Source organism: Pristis pectinata, chromosome 4 (genome assembly GCF_009764475.1).
Source record: "Pristis pectinata isolate sPriPec2 chromosome 4, sPriPec2.1.pri, whole genome shotgun sequence".
Taxonomy (NCBI): domain Eukaryota; kingdom Metazoa; phylum Chordata; class Chondrichthyes; order Rhinopristiformes; family Pristidae; genus Pristis; species Pristis pectinata.
This window is the reverse complement of record NC_067408.1, coordinates 65,162,245-65,184,679: the sequence shown is the minus strand read 5'-3', so window position 1 is coordinate 65,184,679 and position 22,435 is coordinate 65,162,245. Positions and strand designations below refer to the sequence as shown.

At 38.1% G+C, this 22,435-nt stretch overlaps 1 protein-coding gene across 11 annotated transcripts in view; it reads left to right on the top strand.

The window, feature by feature from the left end:
* rubcnl (rubicon like autophagy enhancer) overlaps positions 1 to 21,569 on the top strand; it is an 80,861-nt gene extending 59,292 nt beyond the window's left edge. For 7 of the 11 annotated variants that reach the window (XM_052013668.1, XM_052013669.1, XM_052013674.1 and 4 more), the window contains 9 exons: positions 1,134 to 1,185; positions 3,213 to 3,330; positions 4,846 to 4,991; positions 6,361 to 6,425; positions 8,475 to 8,713; positions 9,471 to 9,532; positions 10,677 to 10,830; positions 11,769 to 11,859; positions 17,982 to 21,558. In XM_052013668.1, coding sequence (XP_051869628.1) covers positions 1,134 to 1,185; positions 3,213 to 3,330; positions 4,846 to 4,991; positions 6,361 to 6,425; positions 8,475 to 8,713; positions 9,471 to 9,532; positions 10,677 to 10,830; positions 11,769 to 11,859; positions 17,982 to 18,094 — 1,040 coding nt within the window. In that variant the 3' untranslated portion in view covers positions 18,095 to 21,558. Of the gene's footprint in view, positions 1 to 1,133; positions 1,186 to 3,212; positions 3,331 to 4,845; positions 4,992 to 6,360; positions 6,426 to 8,474; positions 8,714 to 9,470; positions 9,533 to 10,676; positions 10,831 to 11,768; positions 11,860 to 17,981 lie in introns of all 11 variants that reach the window. The other 4 variants (XR_007956166.1, XM_052013670.1, XM_052013672.1 and 1 more) reach the window with 4 other exon arrangements.
* Positions 21,570 to 22,435: the final 866 nt, after the last annotated feature.

Below are 22,435 nucleotides of genomic sequence, written 5' to 3'. Positions count from 1 at the left end.
AATTACCTGCTATATCTTTTGTAAATCATGCACAAGGGCACCCAGATCTACTCCGTGCCTGAGAGGCCAGTAATGTTTTGACAATTGAATAATGTTCTGCTTTTCTCCACATTATGTTCTGTTGGCCAGATCTTCCACTCATTTAACCTATCTATATCCCTTTTGTAGTCTCTAAGTCCTCGTACAACTTTCTAATCTATCTTGGTTATCAGCAAATTGAGCTGCCATACCTTCATTTGTATAACCAATAATATCAGGCTGAGATTCTTGGACAACAATGAATCTACAATGCTATTGGTCTAGTTTATGGGATTGGTTATTTAATAGAAGGACAGTTTCAGTTTGCAGTTAGCTTCACCTGAAATGTACCTTAATGACCAGTGACTTGTTTGTAATAGTCCTGCTGTTAATTGCTCTTTGCAATCAAAACCAAAAAAAAAACAATGTCTTGAGACTAGTCTCGTATAGCTCTACTTCAATCACACGTGCACAGGTGAGACTGGATGCTAGGGTGTAGTTATTGTTTTCATAGGATGAGTTCATTGTGGAAGACTGAACTGTTTATCTCTGTCAAAAGCAGCATCAAAACTCATAGAATGAAATATAAACTGACTTGTCAAGTTCCCATTGGAAATCACTTTTTTCCTCTTCACTTGCATTTCTATGCTATAAACTAAACAATCCATCGGGGTGTTAACAGTACAGTCAATGTTTTATAATTTGAATTGTTATGCAACAGGAGGACATTTGACCCTTCAAATCAGTTCCCGCTCCTAGTTGGTCAATCCCATAGTCCATAATGCTGCAAAATATCCTCCAGAGTACTTGCCTAACTTCCATTATTGAAACCTGTTTCCACCACCCTTGTACAATGTGAATTAGATTGTGAGCACTGAGTGGAAGTTTTTCCTGGGATCCTTTTTTCCAGTCTTTTTCCCAAAACTAAATTTGTTGCCTGGCCCTTGACTTATCTGCCAGTGGGACAACTTCCTTTTATGTATCTGGTGTTTCAGTATGTACATACGCCATAAAAGCTGCTATAGGATATTTGCTCTTCCACTTGGAGGTAGAGAGAAATTAATGCTGCTTTGTCTCGACGTTCTCATTCTTCAGACTTTCTTTACATTTTTCAGAATTTGATGACCTTGTTTTTGGTTCTGATGGTCCCCTAAAGTCAGTAGAAAGGTAAGGTTTTCTTGCTTTATTCCTGTCTTATTCACTGGCCAATCTCCTCTTAGTTGGTTTAAAACATGCTTCAGCCACAAGTGTGGTGATGAGGACTGCAAAGTGTTACTTGCAATATCAATGAACTAAAGGGTTTTTCCTGATAGCTGGGTAATTTTGAGATCACTAATGACTAAGCTTTTTTTTTAAAAAGATTATTAATAGAACTTAAATTCCACAGCAGTCTGGTGGGGTTTGAATTTGGCCTTCTGACTGTGTACTCTGGTCATTTGATTGCTGCGCAACCACCAGAATGACTATAATCATGTATTAACAATTCACTAACCTCCTGAACAAGGGGGAAAAATAACTTTGCAATAAGACTTTTTATATTTTCCCTCCTTTCTCTTCTGTCCTGACCCCTGCATCTCATTGAATCTAATTCGCCCTTGCTGTTCATTTATTCTGTATTGTTGGCTGAGGAAGTGGGTGGTTGGTTTCATATTCACCAAGATCCTAGCTATTGATCTTAGTACCCTGACATCAACAATTCTTCTAACTAAACTAAGATGTTCATATTTTTGCCCAAAATGAGGGTTGGACCATAATGGGGTAAATGAGAAACTAGTATGGGAGCCATGACTTGGTAGTTGAGGATGTAAAGCACATCTTTCAACAAAGGGTTCTGAAGATCTGGAGCACTTCAGAAAGTAGGTTACATTTTTATCAGAAAAGTGAGTGGATAAGCTACACTGTTTGAGGAGGTGGTGGCATATGCATGAGAAACAAAGGACTGCAGATGCTGGAATCTAGATGAAAAACATGATGATGCTGGAGGAACTCAGCAGGCCAGGCAGCATCCATGGAGAAAAGCAGGCGGTCAATGTTTCGGGTCAGGATGCTGCTTCAGGACTGAAGATAAGAAAAGGGGAAGCCCAATATAGAGGAGGGAAAAGCAGAGCAGTGATAGGTGGACAAAGGAGGGAAGTCAGAGTGGGCACAAGGTGGTGATAGGTAGATGCAGGTAAGAAATAATGATAGGCAGGTGTGGGGAGGAGGGGTGAGCTGATCCACCAGGGGATGGGTCAAAGGTAAGGAAAAAGGTGGGAAGAAGAGAAGAAGCATGGTTGTGGGGAAGGGCGGGGTGGCATATGCATCCCTCCCTAGTGTTTATTTTACTTCCTTCTTGGAACACCCTACCTGCATTGCACATGTGCCCATCTTTAAGTGCTGGACAAAGCAACCATTGGGAGAGTGGCCATTTTTAAAAAAAAAAGTGGCTTCCACCACCTTTTCCCTTCAGGGTGGGTTCATGCAGCACAGGAAAGACGGACTTTTGGTTTCATGAATGAGCAATAATTAATTTGCATTAGTTTGTTGATGAACGAGGGAAAAATTGCTGATATTTAAACAAAACCCCACCCTCGTCCAACTTTTTTTTCATTTTATAAATGCGATGCAAGTTTTGGAAAGTCATGCTGTTGTTTTTTTTGGGGGACAAAACCAGTCTTGTACTTTTTTTGATTTTTCTTTTGCAGCTTGTATTTTAAACTCTGATGCAAATGAAACTAGTGTCCAAAGGAGGAACAATGATTTGTAGCTACCTTCTGGTTGTTTGAATGTGGGGGGCTGCTGATGAAGGAATAAGATATCTTGTAATATGCATGTTCTGAATGGGGCTTAATTTTCTGTTTCATTGCACACATTAAGTTGACCCTCTTTGGCGTCTCCCCCTCTCTCTTGAGGCATCTCCCCTTCCAAGTGCTAATGTAACATCAACCATCCTGACTTCTCCACTCCCCTTGTCCAAAAATTGAAGTCCAGATGAAGGGTCTCAAACCGAAACGACTGTCCATTTCCCTCCACAGATGCTGCCAGACCTGCTGAAGTACTCCAGCAGTTCGTTGCAGAAAAATTTTTAGTAATGCCCTTCAGCTCTACCTATAATTTGGTTAGGAGGTAGCTTGCAAGTAGCTAACTTGCAAAAGTTTTTCTTCTAACCTTTCTACAGTGACTGAAGGATATGTGCTCGAAATTTTATTTTTCAGGCACTGTTTAACTGCTGAATATTTGGCTCGGCGACTATTTAAATCATTTCGGACTATGTGGTTACCTCCAAAGACTAAAGAACGTCACGTTGAAACAGTGGAAATGGTGCTGGATAAAGTATGTAGTTGCTATGTTCCTTGTTTTTTGGGGGGGTGGGGGTGGGAGAGGAATATTGCAAATCCTATTCAGAATTGGTTGAGGCACATTGCCTGAACAATTGTTTGGCAGTTTTTTGTAAAAACAAAAATAAGCTTCAACTTGAAGCTCCCATTTTGGGGGGGGGGGGGTGGGAGGGAGGTGGGGGGAGCCCAATTAACTTCACTGCCATGAATTAATTTGCAATAACTGTTGTAAAGGAGGAAATGTGGAAGCTTGTTTGTACAAAATGAGGCTCCAGAGAACAGTATCATCTGACAAGCTATATGATGTTGATTTGAGGGGAGAGCTAGTTCATGGCTCTTTAGGATTGGCAGAGGCTAAAGACTCTGGTTTATCATTTCATCTGATGTGGCCCTTCTGATTTATGGTATTGCACTGAATACCAGACTAAATTCTCCTTGAGCCAATTGAAGTAAGTCTTGGACACAAACTTGTTACTCTGGAGTTGTAACCAGTGTTGCTGGTCTCCATCCAGATCTGTTTCCCAGCTTTCCTTCTTACGCTGAAGGCCTTGTCCATCTTATCTGTTCTGTTCTATGTTTTTATAAACAACCCTGATGTAGATGCACATCAGAAGAACCTTTTTGGTCTCTAATTCTAATCATCTGTCTGTTCTTTTCAGATCTCTTCTCTACCTGGTACGGTCATTGCCTCTCTGGGTCCTATAGGCATTGAAATCTCTGCTGCCTTCTCTAATGCATGAGAAGTCTCCAAATTCCTTTCCTGCCTGTAAATATTTCTCTTCTGAACAAATCCTGCTGGAAATATAATCAGGGTGTGAATTTATGGATCTGAGACTTGCTACAATGGCTCAAACAAATATATCTAACCACTTGGTGTAGTAGGTCACCAGTTACACAATCACTGGACTGGCTGGATAGAAATGAAATTTGGGAGGAATAAGAGCTCTTAAAAAGGCTTTGTTGTCTATCTTTGACCCTCCTCCAAATTGATCCTATCATGGGAAGAAATAGTAATTGGTTGGAATAAATTTTATGGCCGTCCCAACAGAAAGCAATACAAAAATTCTCTCAGTACTGCTGTTCTGCTATGCTATGTGGTTTGCCAAATCAACCTTTGGGAGGATGGTTGGTGTGAGTGGCAGGGTAACTTCCCTGTAGGGGCTAGGTTTTTGAACTGATGGCTAAACTGCTCCAGATTTTGCTGCTGCTTGACCCATTATTTGTGGCACCAAAACCATGATAGTGCAGCTGATTTTTTTTATGCATGAAATAAAATCCAAGACCTTTTGGCATAAGTGAAACTGAGCTGTTAATCATTAGGCCTGATGCGCTGCAGCTCCCGAGTAAGCTGAATGTTGATGTGCAAACACATTTAGAATGAATACCAAATGGCTGGAAAGTGGATTAATATTGCAGGTGGAGTCCACCCTGAACAGTCAGCTTAAAACACTGACCAGATTCCATCTTTTTGTTCAGCAACTGACCTAATGTTTCCTTTTTTTCCATTTAGTTTCTTCCTCTGAAAGACACTCTTCCTGGTGCTGAAGAATCTGTGGATTTGACTGCAGACTTCAAAGTAAACTCCCGATTGAGGGGCACGACAGAATGGGCTCCTCCTCGATTTCAAATTCTGTTCTTCATCCATTCACCCCAGAAGTATGTGCAATGACTTTCCCATAGAAGTAATCAAGCATTGTTTGCAGTTTGAAATAAAGAACCATTCTTAAATTGTTTTGTCAAATAGGTGGATTTAGTGGTAATTTGCGTGTGTGTGGTGGGTGGGGGGGGGGGGGGAGAGGAACAATACTATTGTATGCTTGATTATGTGTTTGATTTTTAAATCTTGTGAATTCTGCTTAAAGTTAGCAGCTTTTAAGTTGCTTGTTTATATGAAATATTCTGAACACGGTAATTGTTCCTGAGTTGCCAAGGAAATGTCAAGTGGATTTAAGCTTTCTAAAATTATGTACCTGTTATTTGAGGTGTACCACTTTAGAACATAGAACAATTACAGCACAATTCAGGCCCTTCGGTCCACAAAGCTGTGCCGAACATGTCCCTACCCTAGAAATGACTGGGCTTTGTTGGTCTGCATTCGATCTGTGCAAGTTTCTTTGGCACCTAATGTCTAAAATTAACTGGTATTGTTTCTGCTTCATTCAAGCTTTGACTTTGTTTATCCATATGACAGTAAAAATGTTCTCTTTCTCTCTCTCTCTCTCTCTCTCTCTCTCTCTCTCTCTCTCTCTCTCTCTCTCTCTCCTCTCTCTCTACCCACTGCCCCCCCCCCCCCCCCCCCCCAGGCAACTCTTGGTTTCTTCCATTTTGATCCAAAGGTGTTTATTTTTGAATCCAAGTAAAGTGTACATCATTCATTCTCTGTATCTCATCTTTATTAACCTTTTGGCACAAGATTAAATTTTTCTGTAATCCCCAAGGGGGGGAGGGAGGAGAAAACCAAGCGCCCTGGTTGCTTTCCTTACCCTCAGCACAGCAGCCTTTCATTCCTTTAGTTCCTGATGGTAAAAGATGCTGCAAATTGGTATGGCCATTTGTTGTCACATTTGGAAAGCCCAGCTCCTCTATCAAAGCTGCTGCTTATTCCAGATCTTTGAATCTAAAAATGAACCCCTAGCTTTTTTTTTCTGTATTATTAATTGACCTTGTTTTCTGGCCCATACTGGCTGATAATGTTTCCTCTCCCCTAGAGCTCTGTGCCCCTCTTTTTTTAAAAAATTTTAAGTTCTTCTTAAAAATCTTGACCATCTCCAACCACCCTTTTGTGTCCTCAGACATGCTTTTGGTGTCTAGGACAGTGGTATCTCCCACAGTGGAACAGGGGGCTGGATGTGCTAGTGGGTTGTTTCATTCATTTGTTTTTGGAATGTGCATGGAAGTCTGAGACTGGCTGAGCAGTGAACAGCTGAAAGCTGGCAGTTGCCTTTGTATTTAATAGATGTTTCCAAGTCTAATTAGTTTTCAATTAAAGTTGGTTATTCCTTCAATTTTTGCTCTGCACCTGCAGGAGAGAAGTTGTTGTCGCTGCTCAGAATTCTCTGTGTGCCGGCTGTGGAACAAGAATCGAATCCAGTACGTTACAGAAAGTGCACCTGATCCCATGTAGTTTGGCTTTGCTGTACCTGCCCCTCTTGAGTATTTGTTCCGTCACGGAAATGTGTTTTTCTATGACTTGCTAGTTTTGTTAGTTCTTGGTGTATAATGGAACACCAGTGCATTTGGTAGTGCAACAATAACAACATTAGAGCTAGCAAGAGCTGGCCACTCATCTTGAGTTTGATCTGCCATTCTGTAAGATCAAATTTGTTATGATCTTGGGTCTGTACCCCACCCTCTTCTCTTGCACCCACCCACCCCCCAATCTTTACTTTGCACACTCAACCCGAAAATGCTCAATGACTAGGCATTTGCAATCCTCAAAATTCTTGGGACCCTTATCCCTATCATGCCTATTGTGGTTTGTGACCCATTTTGTTGTTTGTCCTCTAAATCCACACTTTGTGATACCAGATGTGAAACCTGAATTTCTGCACCTTAGTGTTCTTAATGAAATTTCCAAATTGAAAATTTTAGTTAACTTTTCCTCCACAGTCTCAAACTTGAGCTGCAAGCTTCAGATTTTGATAGCATTACACAATATTCTTCTGGATTTTCACTTTTAGAATGGCTTAACTTGTTTTAAACCTGTCTACAAGATGAAATGGTTCCTCTATCTGCCCTCTGTTTAAACTTCCCCCTTTTAAACTTAAGAAAAAGAACCAATTCCTGTTGCAATGTATCCTTGTAGCTTAACTCTTATTAAGCCTTGGTATCTGTTTGCTAAATTTGTGCACTTGCTGCATATCACCATCCTGTCTAGAATGGAGCAGAATTCCCCACCAAGGCTCTGCACAGCATCCTGTTTTCTAATCCTGAGATGAAGGCCAGCATTCTGTTGGCCTAGTGTACAAAGAGGGTTAAAGAATAATTGTTACACTCTGGAGCAAAGTGGTAATGTACTAATTCTGTCATAAGGAAAGCACCATTGCTGCAGACTCAATGTCTCAAATGGTTTATAACAATTCTATCAAATTCTTTATTGATTTGAGAGAGGGGGGGAAGGTTGTGGCTTCTGACGTGAAGAATTTACTAGTTTGAGTCTTTGCCATTTGAACAGGAAGTGCAAGGGAAATGACTGCAATTGCTTCAGATGACAGGTTCTAGAGATGCAGTATCTTTAGTCCAAGGACTGGCCAAATAAAGTGGTTTAATTTTTTAAAGAATTTCAGTTTTGCATTTTCCTCATGTTCCTGTTTTTTTTGTGTGTGTGGATGTTTATGTAGCATGAGAGAGAACTACTATTGTCCTTGAGAGAAGAAACTTCCAGCCAGTTTATCATGTAATTTTGGAAAAGATCTTGCATGGCTATCTTGTTTAGAAAAACGGCAACAAAATGGAAGGTCATTTGGTGGGGTGGGGGTGGGAGAGTAATGACAATATATGGAAACGGAAACTTGGACACAACAGACTAAACCAACATATTCAACAGTCTCAGATAACTGCATGTTGCAAAACTAGGCTAATCATTGTCATCCTACTGATAATATGCATATGTATCATTGCCCATTTTTACCCAAGCTTCCATGAGCCACTTGGATGTGATCAGTGCCCATGTTGTTCTTGCCACTACCTAGAGAAAAGAGGTAGGAGGGAGAAGGAAAATTGCAACAATTTAATGGGTCTTAAAAGATGGTAGCTAAATTGTTAATTCGTGATTTTTTTTTCCCCCTCAAGTGGTAGTACTTTAAATCAAACTGTCAGTTGCAACGTCTTGGTGGAAGCCAAAGCTGCTCCTTTTTGGTGTTCATTCTGGTCCTGATGACATTTGATATCTGTGGGGTTATTGTCTCTGCTTCACATGCTGTGTATAATGAAATACTGTGCTAAAACCTTGACTCCATATTGTGGATTCCACACACAAGTGAGTGGTAAACAGCAGCCTGGGACACTTTCTCATTGCAGCTGACGTTAAACAATTGTACCATTTGAGACTATAGTTATGGGTCATCATATGCAGAAAAGGAAGATTTTTAGTTTGTACTTTGGAATAGAACAATTCTAAATATCTGGATTTCCCTGTAGAATACATCAAAAAGCTCCGTTACTGTGAATACTTTGGGAAATATTTTTGCGAATGCTGCCACCACAATGAAGAATCTCTGATACCTGGCCGAATCCTAATGAAGTGGGATTTCAGCAAACATCCTGTCTGCCATTTCTCCAAGCTGCTGTTGGAGAGCATATGGCACGATCCACTTTTCAACATATTTTATATCAACAACTCCCTTTACAACAAAGTCAAGGAGCTGAGAAAAGTAAAGGTAAGAATATAGCGTGGAAATGGAATGATGCCAATCAGTTTAATTTGGTTGCTGATGCAATTTGGAAATGGAGCCTTGCTTGTCAGTTATTTTTCATTCTTGCAATGTGGGCATCACCAGCAAGACTAGCATTTATTGCTCACTTCTAACTGAAATTGAAGATATTGTTTTCATTGCTTCAGTCTGTGTAGTGGTACTTCTGTCTGTAGTGCATTTAGGTTGGGTGTCCAGAAGGATGTTCTTCCAAAATGGATTGATTTGTGATCTTGGAGGTAATATTCCCTGCACATTGTCCCTCTGCATAAGGTACTGGTGCCACATTTGTACTGCTCTTTGATCAATGGTTATGTATACACTGCTCCATTATTAATATAAACAGTTTATGAAAGTTAGAATTGTGCACTTTTTTCAATCTTTTATTAGTTTTCAAATTAATACAGATTAATATATTAATGTTTATACATGCAATACAAAGAGATCAGGAGAACAATCATGATATGGATAATCATAAAAAACAATAAAGTGTAAAAAAAAATCTGTAGATCCAACAATCTGTTAGTGAATGAATATAATATAGAATTGTGCACTTTAACTTCCAAAAAAAAGAGTGCTTCTTAGGGGATGGGTGGTGAGAAGTCCAACAACAAACTTGGGTTTTTTGGATGCTTTTGTAGCTATATTGAAATGATTAAATTGTAGAAAACTATTTGTATCACTAGATGGCAGTGCAGTAAAACAAACTACTTCTTTTAATCAGGAACTTCAAGAGCAGTTGATTCATGTCAAGAAACTACTAAGAACCTGTAGATTGGCCAAAAGGTACCTGTTTATCTTGAATATTTTAAACAACCCCTCCATGTAAAAATAGTACCATCAGATGGTATGACCCCTGTCCTGTTATCTCTGAAAATAACACGTTGGATTAAGTTGAACTCTTGAATTGTAATCTGCATGAAGTTAAAAGGAAAAGTGTGAAGGTTTGCTCTAGTAAACCACTTAGAACCTGGCTATGCAAAGTACTGGATGTGGTCATTGACAGTAGTTATCCCAACCTATTGGTGTATTGGGCGGTTTGTGCACTCCTTCTGGACATGTGTTCCCCTTAAGTGATCAGCAGATAGGCAAGTGATTAAATAATGCCTGCTTCAGCACTGTAGATTTTAAAGTAAGAAGTCTGTGAGAAGCCAGTTTTTCTCAACATTTCTGAAGGATCTCTTTACCCCCATGCACTTCCCTACACTAGTTTTGTAGTGTTATTGCCATACAAAACTACCAGCAAAATGAATTTTCATGCACTTCATGCCAGTGACTGTTTTCTTGCAAGATGCAATAAAAATTCACTTTGTAGTCTTGACCTTTTTAATGGTGCAACTTTGGGGATTTCCAGTGCAAGAATCTGAGTAATTTGAATGAGTTTTGAAATTTTGAGTTTCTCATTTCACATTAGCCAGTCCATCTTGCTGAAACCTTGTATGGCTCAATTTCTTTTTTTCATATAGGCTGTTGTGTAAAGTTCAGAGGTTATTGCCACTATCAAACTGCCTAATGTGGATCTCTTCTCTTCCCCTCCCACCTGCCCATTTTCCCTGATTGTAAGATGAGGGTGTGTTATGGAACCAAGGCAGAGATCAGCATGATTGCTTTGCACAAAACTAATGTGAAAGGCTCAATAGTTTCTTGTCTCCTTTTGTCCCCACCCATTACATTAAATCACTAAAAGCTAAAGAAAGGATAAAACTGTTCCTAAATCAATAGCTTTAAAAGTAGTTTATCTAGAATACCAGTGATGTCTAGGACAGAATCTGTAAAAGTAACTTGCCTTTCCAATGGTCCTACTGCTTGTGTAATGCATTAATTTCCAGACTAGCCTCCTGTCCATATTCTACCAATGTTAGATGTATGACTTGCCATTGCTGATTTAAGATGCTGCATTGAATGACAATTGGTCTTGGCATTTTAACAGTGCAATGGTTGAATTCTGGCAATTACAAGCCCACTTATCTGAAGAGCTGCACTTATACTCGTTGAATGATCTGGTGATGGTGAAACGGGGCCTGCTGGTTCCAGGCCTGAAAAACACTCTGAGAAATGTCCTTTCCCATGTAGAAAGTTGTGAGGTAAACACATCTGGTTTGTCCTTTCATCAGTTTGGATATCTTTTTAAGCTGACTCTTAATAAACCTCTTGTTTATCGGTCAAGTTTGTCTATTTCGAACCCTACTCCAGAAAAGTAATCAAGCTGGTGCTGAAACCACTCTGCAGAAGCAAAATGGTAGAGATGGGGATTAAATCAACTAAAGATCCTTTACAATTATTTGAAGATCAGTATCCCTTCTGTCACTTGGTTGATCTGCTTATCTTCCTTCTGTCACTTGGTTGATCTGCTTATCTTAGAAGTGAAACTTCAATGGTATGGGTGCTGGATTGTTTGCAGATTAAGGGAGGGGCTTGTCTAAATGCAGATCATTTATTTCTTTTAGTGTAATTCAAACAGGGAAAATGCACCATAATTTGGTTTGGATTCTTCTGCAGAAAAATTAGAGTATTTCAGCTCAGTTTTTGAAAATGCTAATGCATCAATGTCAAACATTAAAAATGTGCAAAAAAGAATAAGCATTTGATGCCACAACATAAAATTTGGCCTATTTATTACTTCCCCACTAAAATGTAAGCTTTTTTAAACAAATATAATTTTGAATTAAGTGAATTGTTCCAGTGCTTATGGTTAGGTTCTTGAATAACATCACAATTAAATTTTTTTGATAAAGAACTTTCCCGTTGTGAGGTGTTTTGGGTCTGTGAGCAACAGTGGGGAAATGTTGACAATTCTTGGGATGCCTAATGCCAGTGGTAAATGCAAAGAGTAGAATTGTCTGGTGGTGGAATGATTATAAAACTTGCCAACCTGTTTATAGCATTAATTATAAGCACTCCTAATGCAACTTTTAACATGTTGGCACTTGGCTCTAATCTGACTGCAGTTCATCAATAAAGCAAATTCAATGTGGACCTCATTAATTAGCTGTTTGCTTTCTTTGACATGTTTTTGACTCAGATATGCATGGCCAAAGGCTTCATCTGTGAGTTTTGCAAGAGTAGAGAAATTCTCTTCCCCTTTCAGACAGAACGATGCAAACAATGTTGTGGTGAGTGCTGTTCTTTCGGTGTCTTACATTACTCAGTCTATTCTTCTACCTACGCTTATGTTATACTACAACCCTTACATTCTCACCAAACCCTATCACCTATATATCCATATGACGAACAAAACCAACTCAATCAAACCTTATTCTGGTCTTCACTGCATCTATCTCTCTCCTCCTCCTCCCCCTAACACCATGTATACTTATACTAACATCATAAGAAATTTAGGTTAAACTAGACCGAGTAATGTTGTTAGGGCTATAATAGTGGCTGGAATTATTAGGCTTTGTTTGGTTAGTTCTTGAAGAATTAATCATTTTGGTATGAAACCGGTCAGTGGTGGGAGGCCACCTAGGGATAATAATGTTGTTAGTGTGATAATAGTAAGTAATGGGGATTTTGTTGTTAGTAAAGCAATGGAGTTGATTTTGGTGGAATTAAACATGTTAAATGATAGGAATATTGAGGTGGTTATAATAATATATAACACAAGGTTAAGGGTGGTTAGGTTTGGGGCATAATGTAGGATGGTAACTATTCAGCCTAAATGGGCAATTGATGAGTATGCTAAGATTTTTCGTAGTTGTGTTTGGTTGAGGCCCCCTCAGCCACCTACAATAATAGATAGGATACCAAATAAGGTAAGTAGATAAGGGTTTAAAAGGTGGTTGAGTTGAAGTAGAATTGCAAATGGTGCGAGTTTTTGTCATGTGGATAAAATAAGTCCAGTAATTAAATTTAAGCCTTGCAGTACTTCTGGTAAACAGAAATGTATAGGTGCTAATCCAATTTTTAGTGCTAATGTGGTTGTAGTTAGTGTGGCAGAGACTGGGTTTATTATTTCAGTGATATTCCACTGGCCCGTGATTCAGGCATTTGTTGTTCCAGCAAATAGAAGGAGTGCTGAGGCTGTAGCTTGTGTCAGGAAATATTTTGTAGTGGCTTCTACTGCTCGTGGATGTTGTTGTTGGATTATTAATGGAATAATAGCTATGGTATTAATTTCAAGTCCCATTCAAATTAAAAGTCAATGTGATCCAATGAATGTGATTGTAGTACCTAATCCCAGACTTAAGAGTAGGATTGTTAATACTAAGGGGTTCATTAGTAGAGGAAGGATTTTAACCAACATGTTTGGGGTATGGGCCCAAAAGCTTTGTAATTAGCTGACTTTACTTAGGAAGTAGTATGATTGGAAGTACTAAGAGTTTTGATCTCTAAGGAATAGGTTCAAATCCTATTTTTCTAAGGAAGAGGAATGATTTTAACATTCATTATCCACTCTATCAAAGTGGCCCTTTGATTCAGGCACACTTCCAGTTAGGTTATAGAGGGAAGGCTTGCTATGGTAATGGGTAATGTAGTATGTCATAAAACTAAGGCTAGTGTAAGTGGTAGGAAGTTTTTTCATACTAAATGTATGAGTTGGTCATAGCGAAATCGTGGATAGGAAGCACAGATTCATAGGAATAGTAGGATTAATAGTGTTGCTTTGAGTATAAGATTGAGTGTTGATAGTTGGGGTAGTAATGGATTATGGGAAGTACTTAGGAAAAGAATAACTGAGAGTGTATTTATTATTAGGATGTTGGAGTATTCGGCTAAGAAGAATAAGGCAAATGGTCCTCCTGCATATTCGATGTTAAACCCTGAAACAAGTTCTGATTCTCCTTCGGTTAGATCGAATGGGGCTCGGTTTGTTTCTGCTAATGTTGAAATATATCATATTATGGCTAGTGGTCATCCTGGGATAATAAGTCAAATTGTTTCTTGGGCAAGGTTGAATGTATGTAAGGTAAAACCACCTGTAAAGATAACTATGGATAAGAGGTTTAAACCTAGGGTTACTAAGTATGAGATAGTTTGTGCTACAGCACGTAATGCTCCTATGAGAGCATATTTGGAGTTTGATGCTCAACCTGAACCTAAGATTGTATAGACAGTTAGGCTTGAAATAGCTAAAATAAATAGTAGGCCTAAGTTTAGGTTTAAAATTGAGTGTGGTAGGGGAAGTGGTATTCACATTAGTAGTGCTAGAGTTAATGCAATGGTTGGGGTAGCTAAGAATAGGAATTGCGAGGAGAATGATGGTCGTACGGGTTCTTTTATAAATAGTTTAAGTCCATCGGCAATTGGTTGGAGGAGTCCGTAAGGACCTACTACATTTGGACCTTTACGAAGTTGTATATAGCCTAAGATTTTTCGTTCAACAAGGGTTAGAAAGGCTGTTGCTAATAATACTGGAATAATATAGGTTAAAGGGTTGATAATGTAGAGGAGAATAGAATTTAACATAGTTAAGGAGAGGAGTTGAACCTCTGAGTTAAAGAGCTTAGGTCTTTTGCAATTACCAGGCTCTGCCACCTTAACACAAACCATTATCCTTGGTTTGCTTGTGATTTTCCCTTGTCTATTTTAGTTGTTCTTCAATAGATGGGAAAGAAGTGTGCTTAGGGCATTGGCTTCATTTTTCCGGTCCTTTTGTACTAGGAAAAATATCATCATAGATAGAAACTGACCTGGATTACTCCGGTCTGAACTCAGATCATGTAGGACTATTAATTGTTGAACAAACGAACCCTTAATAGCAGCTACACCATTAGGATGTCCTGATCCAACATCGAGGTCGTAAACCCTTTCGGCGATAAGGACTCTAGGAAAGGATTGCGCTGTTATCCCTAGGGTAACTTGGTTCATTGATCAGGATATGTCGTCCTGGGTCATTGTTTGGTAGATGTTCTATAGATTAGAACTGTTCGTTCTAATTTTTAAGTATATTAAATACTCAGTCGATAAGGGGGTTTTGTTTTTCCCCTTGGTCGCCCCAACCAAAAACAAGTTAAGTTATGTTTATTTATGTTATGTTTTATATCCAGAGAGAAGATTTTAGGAAATAATTAACTTAAGTGTTTAAAGCTCCATAGGGTCTTCTCGTCTTATGTTGTTATTCTCGCTTCTGCACGAGGAGATCAATTTCATTGATTAGAAAATAGAGACAGATAAACTCGTAATGCCTTTCATACGGGTCTTCAATTAAAAGACAAGTGATTACACTACCTTCGCATGGTCAGAATACCGCGGCCGTTTGAAAAAAAATCACAGGGCAGGCGGGACCTCTTATACTTGTTAGGGCAAGAGGCGATGTTTTTGGTAAACAGGCGGAGTTTGTGTTTGCTGAGTTCCTTTTATTTTCTTTTAATCTTTCCTAGGGACACTCCTGTGTAGGGTTAACAATGGTTATGATGTGTTTTTCTTGTTGTTTTTGTATTATGATAATAGCCTCAGGGCTGGCATTGATTAATTGTCAGTGATTTAATTCTTTCTGGCATACACTGGTGTCAAAGGAGAGGTTTAACCTCTTATTACTCATTTTAGCGTAAGTTCTTTTATCTGATAAAATTGTCCAATATTAAGAAGGGGGTTTTGATGAAATTATCAGGATTATTGGTTTAGTGAGAGCTGGAGCTATGACGCTTGCTTTACAGGTGGCTGCTTTTAGGCCCACTGAGGTAGATATTTCCTTGGTGTATTATGATCGTTACCCACCTTGAAAAGTTGTTTCTTGATTCAAAAGAGCTGTACCTCTTTTGAATAACTATTAATTATTACAATTTGCCTTTGTGAGAGTGTTCATTTGTGGCAGATAGAATAGATTAATGCAGAATTTAAGTTCTTTTCTTGGACAACCAGCTATCACTAAACTCGATAGGCTTTTCACCTCTACTTGGGAGTCTTCCCACTCTTTTGCCACAGAGATGGGTTCGCTCTAGTGTGCTGCTCCGAAGTAGCTCGTTTAGTTTCGGCCATCGGCTTTGATGTGCAACATATCAATAGGCCATATCACAAGTAAAATTTCATGTTGTCTTGGCTTGCAATCAAAGAATTTTAGTAAATTGCTTTCCTTACTGGATTGCTGAAAGACTTGCCAGTAGTTGTTCGCCGGATTACTTTTGTTTTGATATCTTTCTCTGCTTATTGATATTAATGTGTGATTACAAAGCTAAAAAGTGAGAAGTAACTGATGCTGCGGAAAGATTCCTAGCAGATGAAAATTTGTTGCTGTGGAGTGATATTTGCTGGAATGACAAAATGGATCAAATGAGAACTCTTCTAATTTTAAAGAGGGAGTCCAGGGTGTACATGGACAATGGTCTTCAAAGGTGTTTAGGGAGGATTTTAGATGGTGGTCAATAAAGCCTTTTAAGATCCTGGGCTTCATAAATAGAGGGATAAGAGTAGAAAAACTTGTTTTTCAAAAACAAGTTGGGCACTATACTTCGGGAAAGCCCTTGAGGGTGCAGAAAAGATTTACTGAGATGATTCCTGGAACGGGTGATTTTAGTTTTGAAAAATGGAGAATCTGGGCTGATTGAGGAGATTTTGATAGGTGTACAGTACCTTGACTGATTTAGATAAAATAACTGGAGAGAGAGATCATTTCCATGGGGTTCAAGAACTCAAGATTGCAATTAAAATAACTGGCAAAAAATCCAGGGCTGTTATGAGGATAAATATGTGGAGAGTTGTGATCCAGAATACACCACCTAAAACTCTGGTAGATTCAGATTCAATTGTTCCTTTGGAAAAAGAATTGAATAAATATTTGAAGACTTTTGTGAAAGGAAAAATTGGAAATTAGATTGACTTGATTGATCAACACAGAACTGGAACAGATCTGATGGCTGAAGAGCCATATTCCTGCACTGTAAATGATTCTGATTCTTCCTGTTCTTATTAACTCCACCCCAAGAGCTCCCTTTCTGAAATTGTTTTAGTCAGTTTTATTTCTGATCGGATTTTTACCCTTGTGCTCTGTTGATAATGCCCAAACATGCTTTTAAATAAAATACAATGGATGCCAACATTTGTAGTGACAAATCTGGGAAGAGTGCTGCCCATACCCAAAATATAAATTCTACTGTGTACATGACTTTTTCCTTGTGCTTCCAATTGAGTGCAAGAATTTATTCTGCTGCCTACCTCACACTGATTTTATTTTTGTTTCAAAAAAAAAAATTATTTTTTTCACTGGCCAGTAATTTTAGGAAGAATACAATTTAAGGGTTGGGATGAGAACTAGACTTGCGTGGGATTTTGTTGCTAGCATAACTTGGTTCAAATACTCTGCAGTGCTGCCACTGTGCTTGTCATCAGGTTCTCCAACACTTTTTCTAAATTTTCCATTTAAAATGCAAAGTAGATTAGATCTTTTCCTAATCTCATCTTCTTTAGAAGTAGATGTGTTCTATATATGGCTTTAATCAATAGTTTGCTATTTCCATAATCTGCTTTGTTACAAAATAAGCTGAAATGTGCACATTGCAGTCGTGTTCCCTATAATCTGTATTACCTGAGAAAATGCTAACTAATTTTATTACTTTTATGATACTGGGACACTTAAGATCTGCAATTTCTTCACTTGTGTTTTCCTGACATCCAGGTACCTAGACAGTTTTTCAAGTAGTAAGAAATGCACATGATTCATCCCTATACTTTCAGTCTCCCTCTTTCACTGCTCCTAGTTATGCTGCAGTTCCCAATATACCTTAGTTCAGTATTTTTGCCTCCTACCAGATGTAATCCTGTGCTATGTTAGACTGTAAAGTGCAATATGATCCTGCAATGTTCTGTTTGATCTTTTTGATTTGTAACTTGGTTGAAAATCCTGGATATCAAGGTGCTTCCTTATTAATGCAAGGATCAAATCCTCCCATCATGCCAAAAATATTCATTGTAGACATGAGTTTGAAGTTACTGCTACAACTGTTCACTATTCCCTCTTCTCTCTTCCATTCACCTTTTTAGCTGACTTTTACAAAATTGATTTTTAAACTACTTTGTATTCCTCAAACTCTTCTGACTTTGTCCCTTCTTGAATTTGCCCTTACACTAAGCTTTAATCTTTTTGTTCCCTTCCCATCACTGTTTTTGTTGAAAGACCTACAATAATCTGAATTGTTACAACACATTTACCATTTCTATATAATATTTAATGTACTTGTAATTTGGAGCAAATTGAGTCCCCTCTTCCAAGCCACTTACAATATAATTATTTGGATCACCTGTAAATGACTGTACCCTTTTTAAATGACAGACTAACTTTTGTTTTCTTCCCAAACACCAGTATGCAAGGCTTGCTTTCATAAAGATTGCTTCAAAACAACAGAACGATGTCCCAAGTGTGCAAGGATATGTGCACGGAAGGAGCTCCTTGCTTTTCAACAGGCTGAGCATTGAAGTGAAATCCTGTGGAAGTGGGTGGATTTCAGTTTTTTTTTAAAAAACTCAACGTGTGATGCCACCTTCCATGCTTTTTAAAATGAACAAAGTGACGACGTCTGGAACGCCGCAAACTTTTGAATTGTCCAACACAGATGCACCTTCATTGTGGTTACCTTTCTTCAGAACAGGGGGGGGTTTCTTTGCCATTTAACTGACCATGTGAGTTAACAAGATTTTTTTTACAGAACCTGAGGAATTTGCCCTTCTAACTTCTGTAACATTAGGGACTATAACCCAATGTTAATTTACACCTTTATGCAGGGTGTGAACAGGAGTATTTAAATTCTAGTTTGGATATTCCACCCTGCTGTTGTTTCTAAATTATTGTCACTTTGCCACAAAGTAAATAAAGCAGTCCTGTACAAAGCTTCTATATTTGGGTGGTAGTGGTGTGGGAAGAATTTAAATATCACAAACCAATTTATCACTGCTCAGATCTCCTTGATTTTGCTGGATGCTAAATGTTGGCATTTTGCCAACATGGCTGGCTCTTCACCCTCTTGCATTATTTATCTTGTTTCTATTCCATAGTCTTGAGCATCTGGGTTTGGAATTAAAGGTGTTAATTTAGCACCAGCAGTACCACAGACATCAGTAGCACTTAAATTCTCCTGCACTAACATGGAAAGAAATTGATTAGTCTCTTCATTATTCTGTTTATGATCTAATTTGTTTAAGGCATGATTTCTGTTGCATAATTGGCCCTGTTTAGGTATACTGATTGAGAATGTGAAATTCAAACATGCTCTTTTTTTTTCCCCTCAGTACCTCTGTGCAAAGCAAAATCTGGCTACATTCTCAAATGAAGGGGCCATCTAACTGTTGTTAAAAGGGAAAGCTCTTCCTATTCCGTTCAACAGAGAATGGGACAAAATGGATGTGTTTTTTTTCTCCCTGTCCAGGCTGCAGAAAAGTTGAGTGAAGGAGCTACAATTTCAGACTCCTACATTTGAAAATGTGTAGTATTCTTTATGCCTGTTTAAATTTACATTTTTCAAAAATATAAACTTTTTAAAAAAAACTATTTTAAGGAAGCACCTATATGAATGCTATAAAATGCAATTGCATTTTATAATTCTAAGAACTTGTGTAATTATCTACAAGAATTTTTAAAGCAAATAATGTTTAAAAAAAACACAGCTAATGGATTTCACACTTGCATGGGCCTGATGGAGGCTTTTATTTTCTCTTAAAGGGTTGCTGTCATTTTGTGAAGTTGTTTGGTACACTTGGTTTCTGGAGAAAGTTGTATAGGATCAGCCTTGTTTAACAACATTGTTGTAAAGAAAATGTTTGCCAACTACTTTTCTTGAATGCTTCCTTGTTTAAAGGCATGTTATTTTGGTAACTTTCATTGTAAAAACCACCATCCCTTCAATTCTTTTTAAAACAACCTTGAAGTTCTGCTTTGCAACCTTTTAACTACAAACATTTATGAAATTGCTTTGTCCTCCATTTTAATGAGGAAAATATTTTAAAATTGACTTGCTCATTTAAAATGGTAGAATAGAGGAATTTTATTTGGCCATATTAAATGTTTGTAAATTAATATTCCACAGCATAATTTCAAGGAACTATTTTATAGTTGAGTTTTCAGTATTTTTCAAAGAACTGTCATGTCATTATTTCACCCTAGCTCATGTCTTTTACCTAAATCTGTTATGATGGCCCCAGTAAGTGGAAAATCTAATTTATGGTTATTTTTCTCCTATTGTGATTAAATCTTCTTTGTGCATTCTACAGATTATCTTCCTCCTTTATCCATTAAAATAGTTCACAAAATGTTTATGTCCAGAAATAATCTACAGTTACTATACACTCAAATACATGAAGCTCTTTTGGTTATTTGGAGAACTAACCATTTTTACTTGAGACTTGGACCATGATTTGAAGCAGTGATCCACAAAATATGGCCTGATTTTTGTAATTTTTTTATAATGTGTGCAGCACTCCAAATACTTTTAGAATCTAATCTTTTCTATGGTTAAATCCAAAGGAGTGGATAGTTTAGAAACACTACTAGACTATAAATATTTCAAGCAAAAAAAAAGGGGGACTGATCGAGTAGATGTGTGGCTGTAAATTTTATCACCAACAGGGCAAAGAGCTGCTTTAATGCACTTTCTTATTCTGATCAGTGGCTCCTTCAGAAATTGCACTGGGAGTCTAATTGCTTGTATTGTGCTATTGGATTAACATGTCTAATCATGACATGCAAAGCAATTTCTGTTGAAGTAGCAACATTCCAAGTACTCTTTTTGGGTAGGAAATATTTATTAGTTTTAATTGCACTAGTCCAGAGATCTACCACAAGACTATTCTAGAATAGCAGCCAGGCAACTTAGTGAAGATTGGTACCTACTGTCCTGGAAGCTGATTTTCACAATGCAGATGGAAGCCCATAAGTTGTTTTTCCACAACCCAACCCCCACCACCCCCCCCCCCCCCCAGGGTCTTCCTGCACTGTGACCAGCATTCAAGGACTAGACAGCTCTGGATGGATAATAAATACATACCAGTTCAGCTGGAGAACCTGTTGTGACAGAATGAAGGATGAAGTTATTTTCTCATTTTTCTTTTGCTTTCATACACTTTTGAGGAGGGGGACCATAAATTCTATGAAGTAGTTCACTAATTTTTATTTCTGGGAGGAGATCAGTGTGTGGCAACTGAAAGGAGAAAAACTTGCTACTAGAAATGGAAATTGGTGGCACTTATTACCTAAATACCAATCCTCAAGCCTTGGTGTGGAGGTGGAGGTACTGTTGAAACAATGCTCAATAAAACCAATTATGCTTCATCTTAAATCTGTGAGAGCTTGCTGTTGGTCTTGGCCCACACAGTTATAGCATCACTACAGGTGGACAGGTCAATCATAATTATCAGGTGACCTTTTATTAGGAATGTCTTTATTTGGATAAGATGAGACTAGATTTGGGAAAAGCTTGGTACTTTTTTTTATTTGCACTGTGGTTGAATAGCTGTCTATTTGTCTCTACTGGCACATGCACACCTATCATTTAAATTCCTATTTTTGGGAAGAGATTAATAGAAGTATGTTGGGATATACAAGTACCAAGAACAAGTATGTTGAACCACTTTTTCAGTAATATTTAGAGGTGGTGGCAAAAATGTATTGAATACCTTCTCCCATTCCAAAATTGTTGTTCCTCTTAACCCATTTTTTGCTAAAATGAATGATTTTAAGCATAGGAGCTGGCTGGCAACATACAGATGAGCTTTTTGTTGTAAATGGAGTCCCTAGTGTTTCAAATGACTGTCTTTTGCAGAAGTGACTTTGGGCACCAGTGCTTAAGTGTATAAAATATAACAACCTCTTTTGCACTTGATCGTAATCCATTTTCTCACATGCAATGTTTACCTGTGTCTGAGTGGCATAATAAAATGGACAATTTCAAATTCTTATACCAAAATCTTTTGTACCTCTATGTTTTTTGTGAATGTTAAATGGCTACAATAGTTTAACAGTAATTCATTATACTTCATGACAGAATAAGGTGCTTGGGTTGTAGATCTACTTACACTGCTATGCTTGACATGCTATTGCCTAAGCCAAAACTCAAATTGTTTCACATAAAGAAAAGCATCCAGCTTTTGTGGTCTGAATTGTAGCAAAAACGATATGCAAAGAATTCAATTTCATACTTTAACCTTGATCAACTAGACATTAACTCTTATCAAGCATCTCTACATATGCAACTATATCTCCTTTTTTGCTTTTCACAAGTGTCCAAGTTAAGCCAGTTATTGGAAGGGACTACCTAATTTAATACCATTAGCATCTTGAATTTTGTGGGGATTTTTTCCCCCCAAGATGCAAGTCTTTATGAAAGAACTGAAGAGGTGAAAAGTCCTGAGTCCTCACTCATTGCTTTGCAGTATCATTGAATGACTGATATTACTGATCACAGCATGCTGGGTAATTGCACTAAAATCTTACAAGTGCCCCCCTCTTACCTGAGGGCAGAAGGGAGCTTCAATTTCAGGGAAATTCATATTTTTAATTTGGGAAAAGATGTTAAGGATATGTTCTGTCCATATGAATAGGTTGGTTACAATATGAAATGTGGGGAAAATTTGCTGGCCAGCTCAAGGTCTGTAAATTTTGACAAGTGAAGCTTCAAACTTACATTTCTGCCAGAAGTTGGTAGAGTAAATAAATGGGGAAGGTGTTTGCTTTTAAGGTAGTGGGAATGGAGTGAGACTGGCAGGTGTCCCTTTCTCCACTCTCTCAGGACCCTGCTATCATTTCCATGGAATTGCAGCAGGATTATA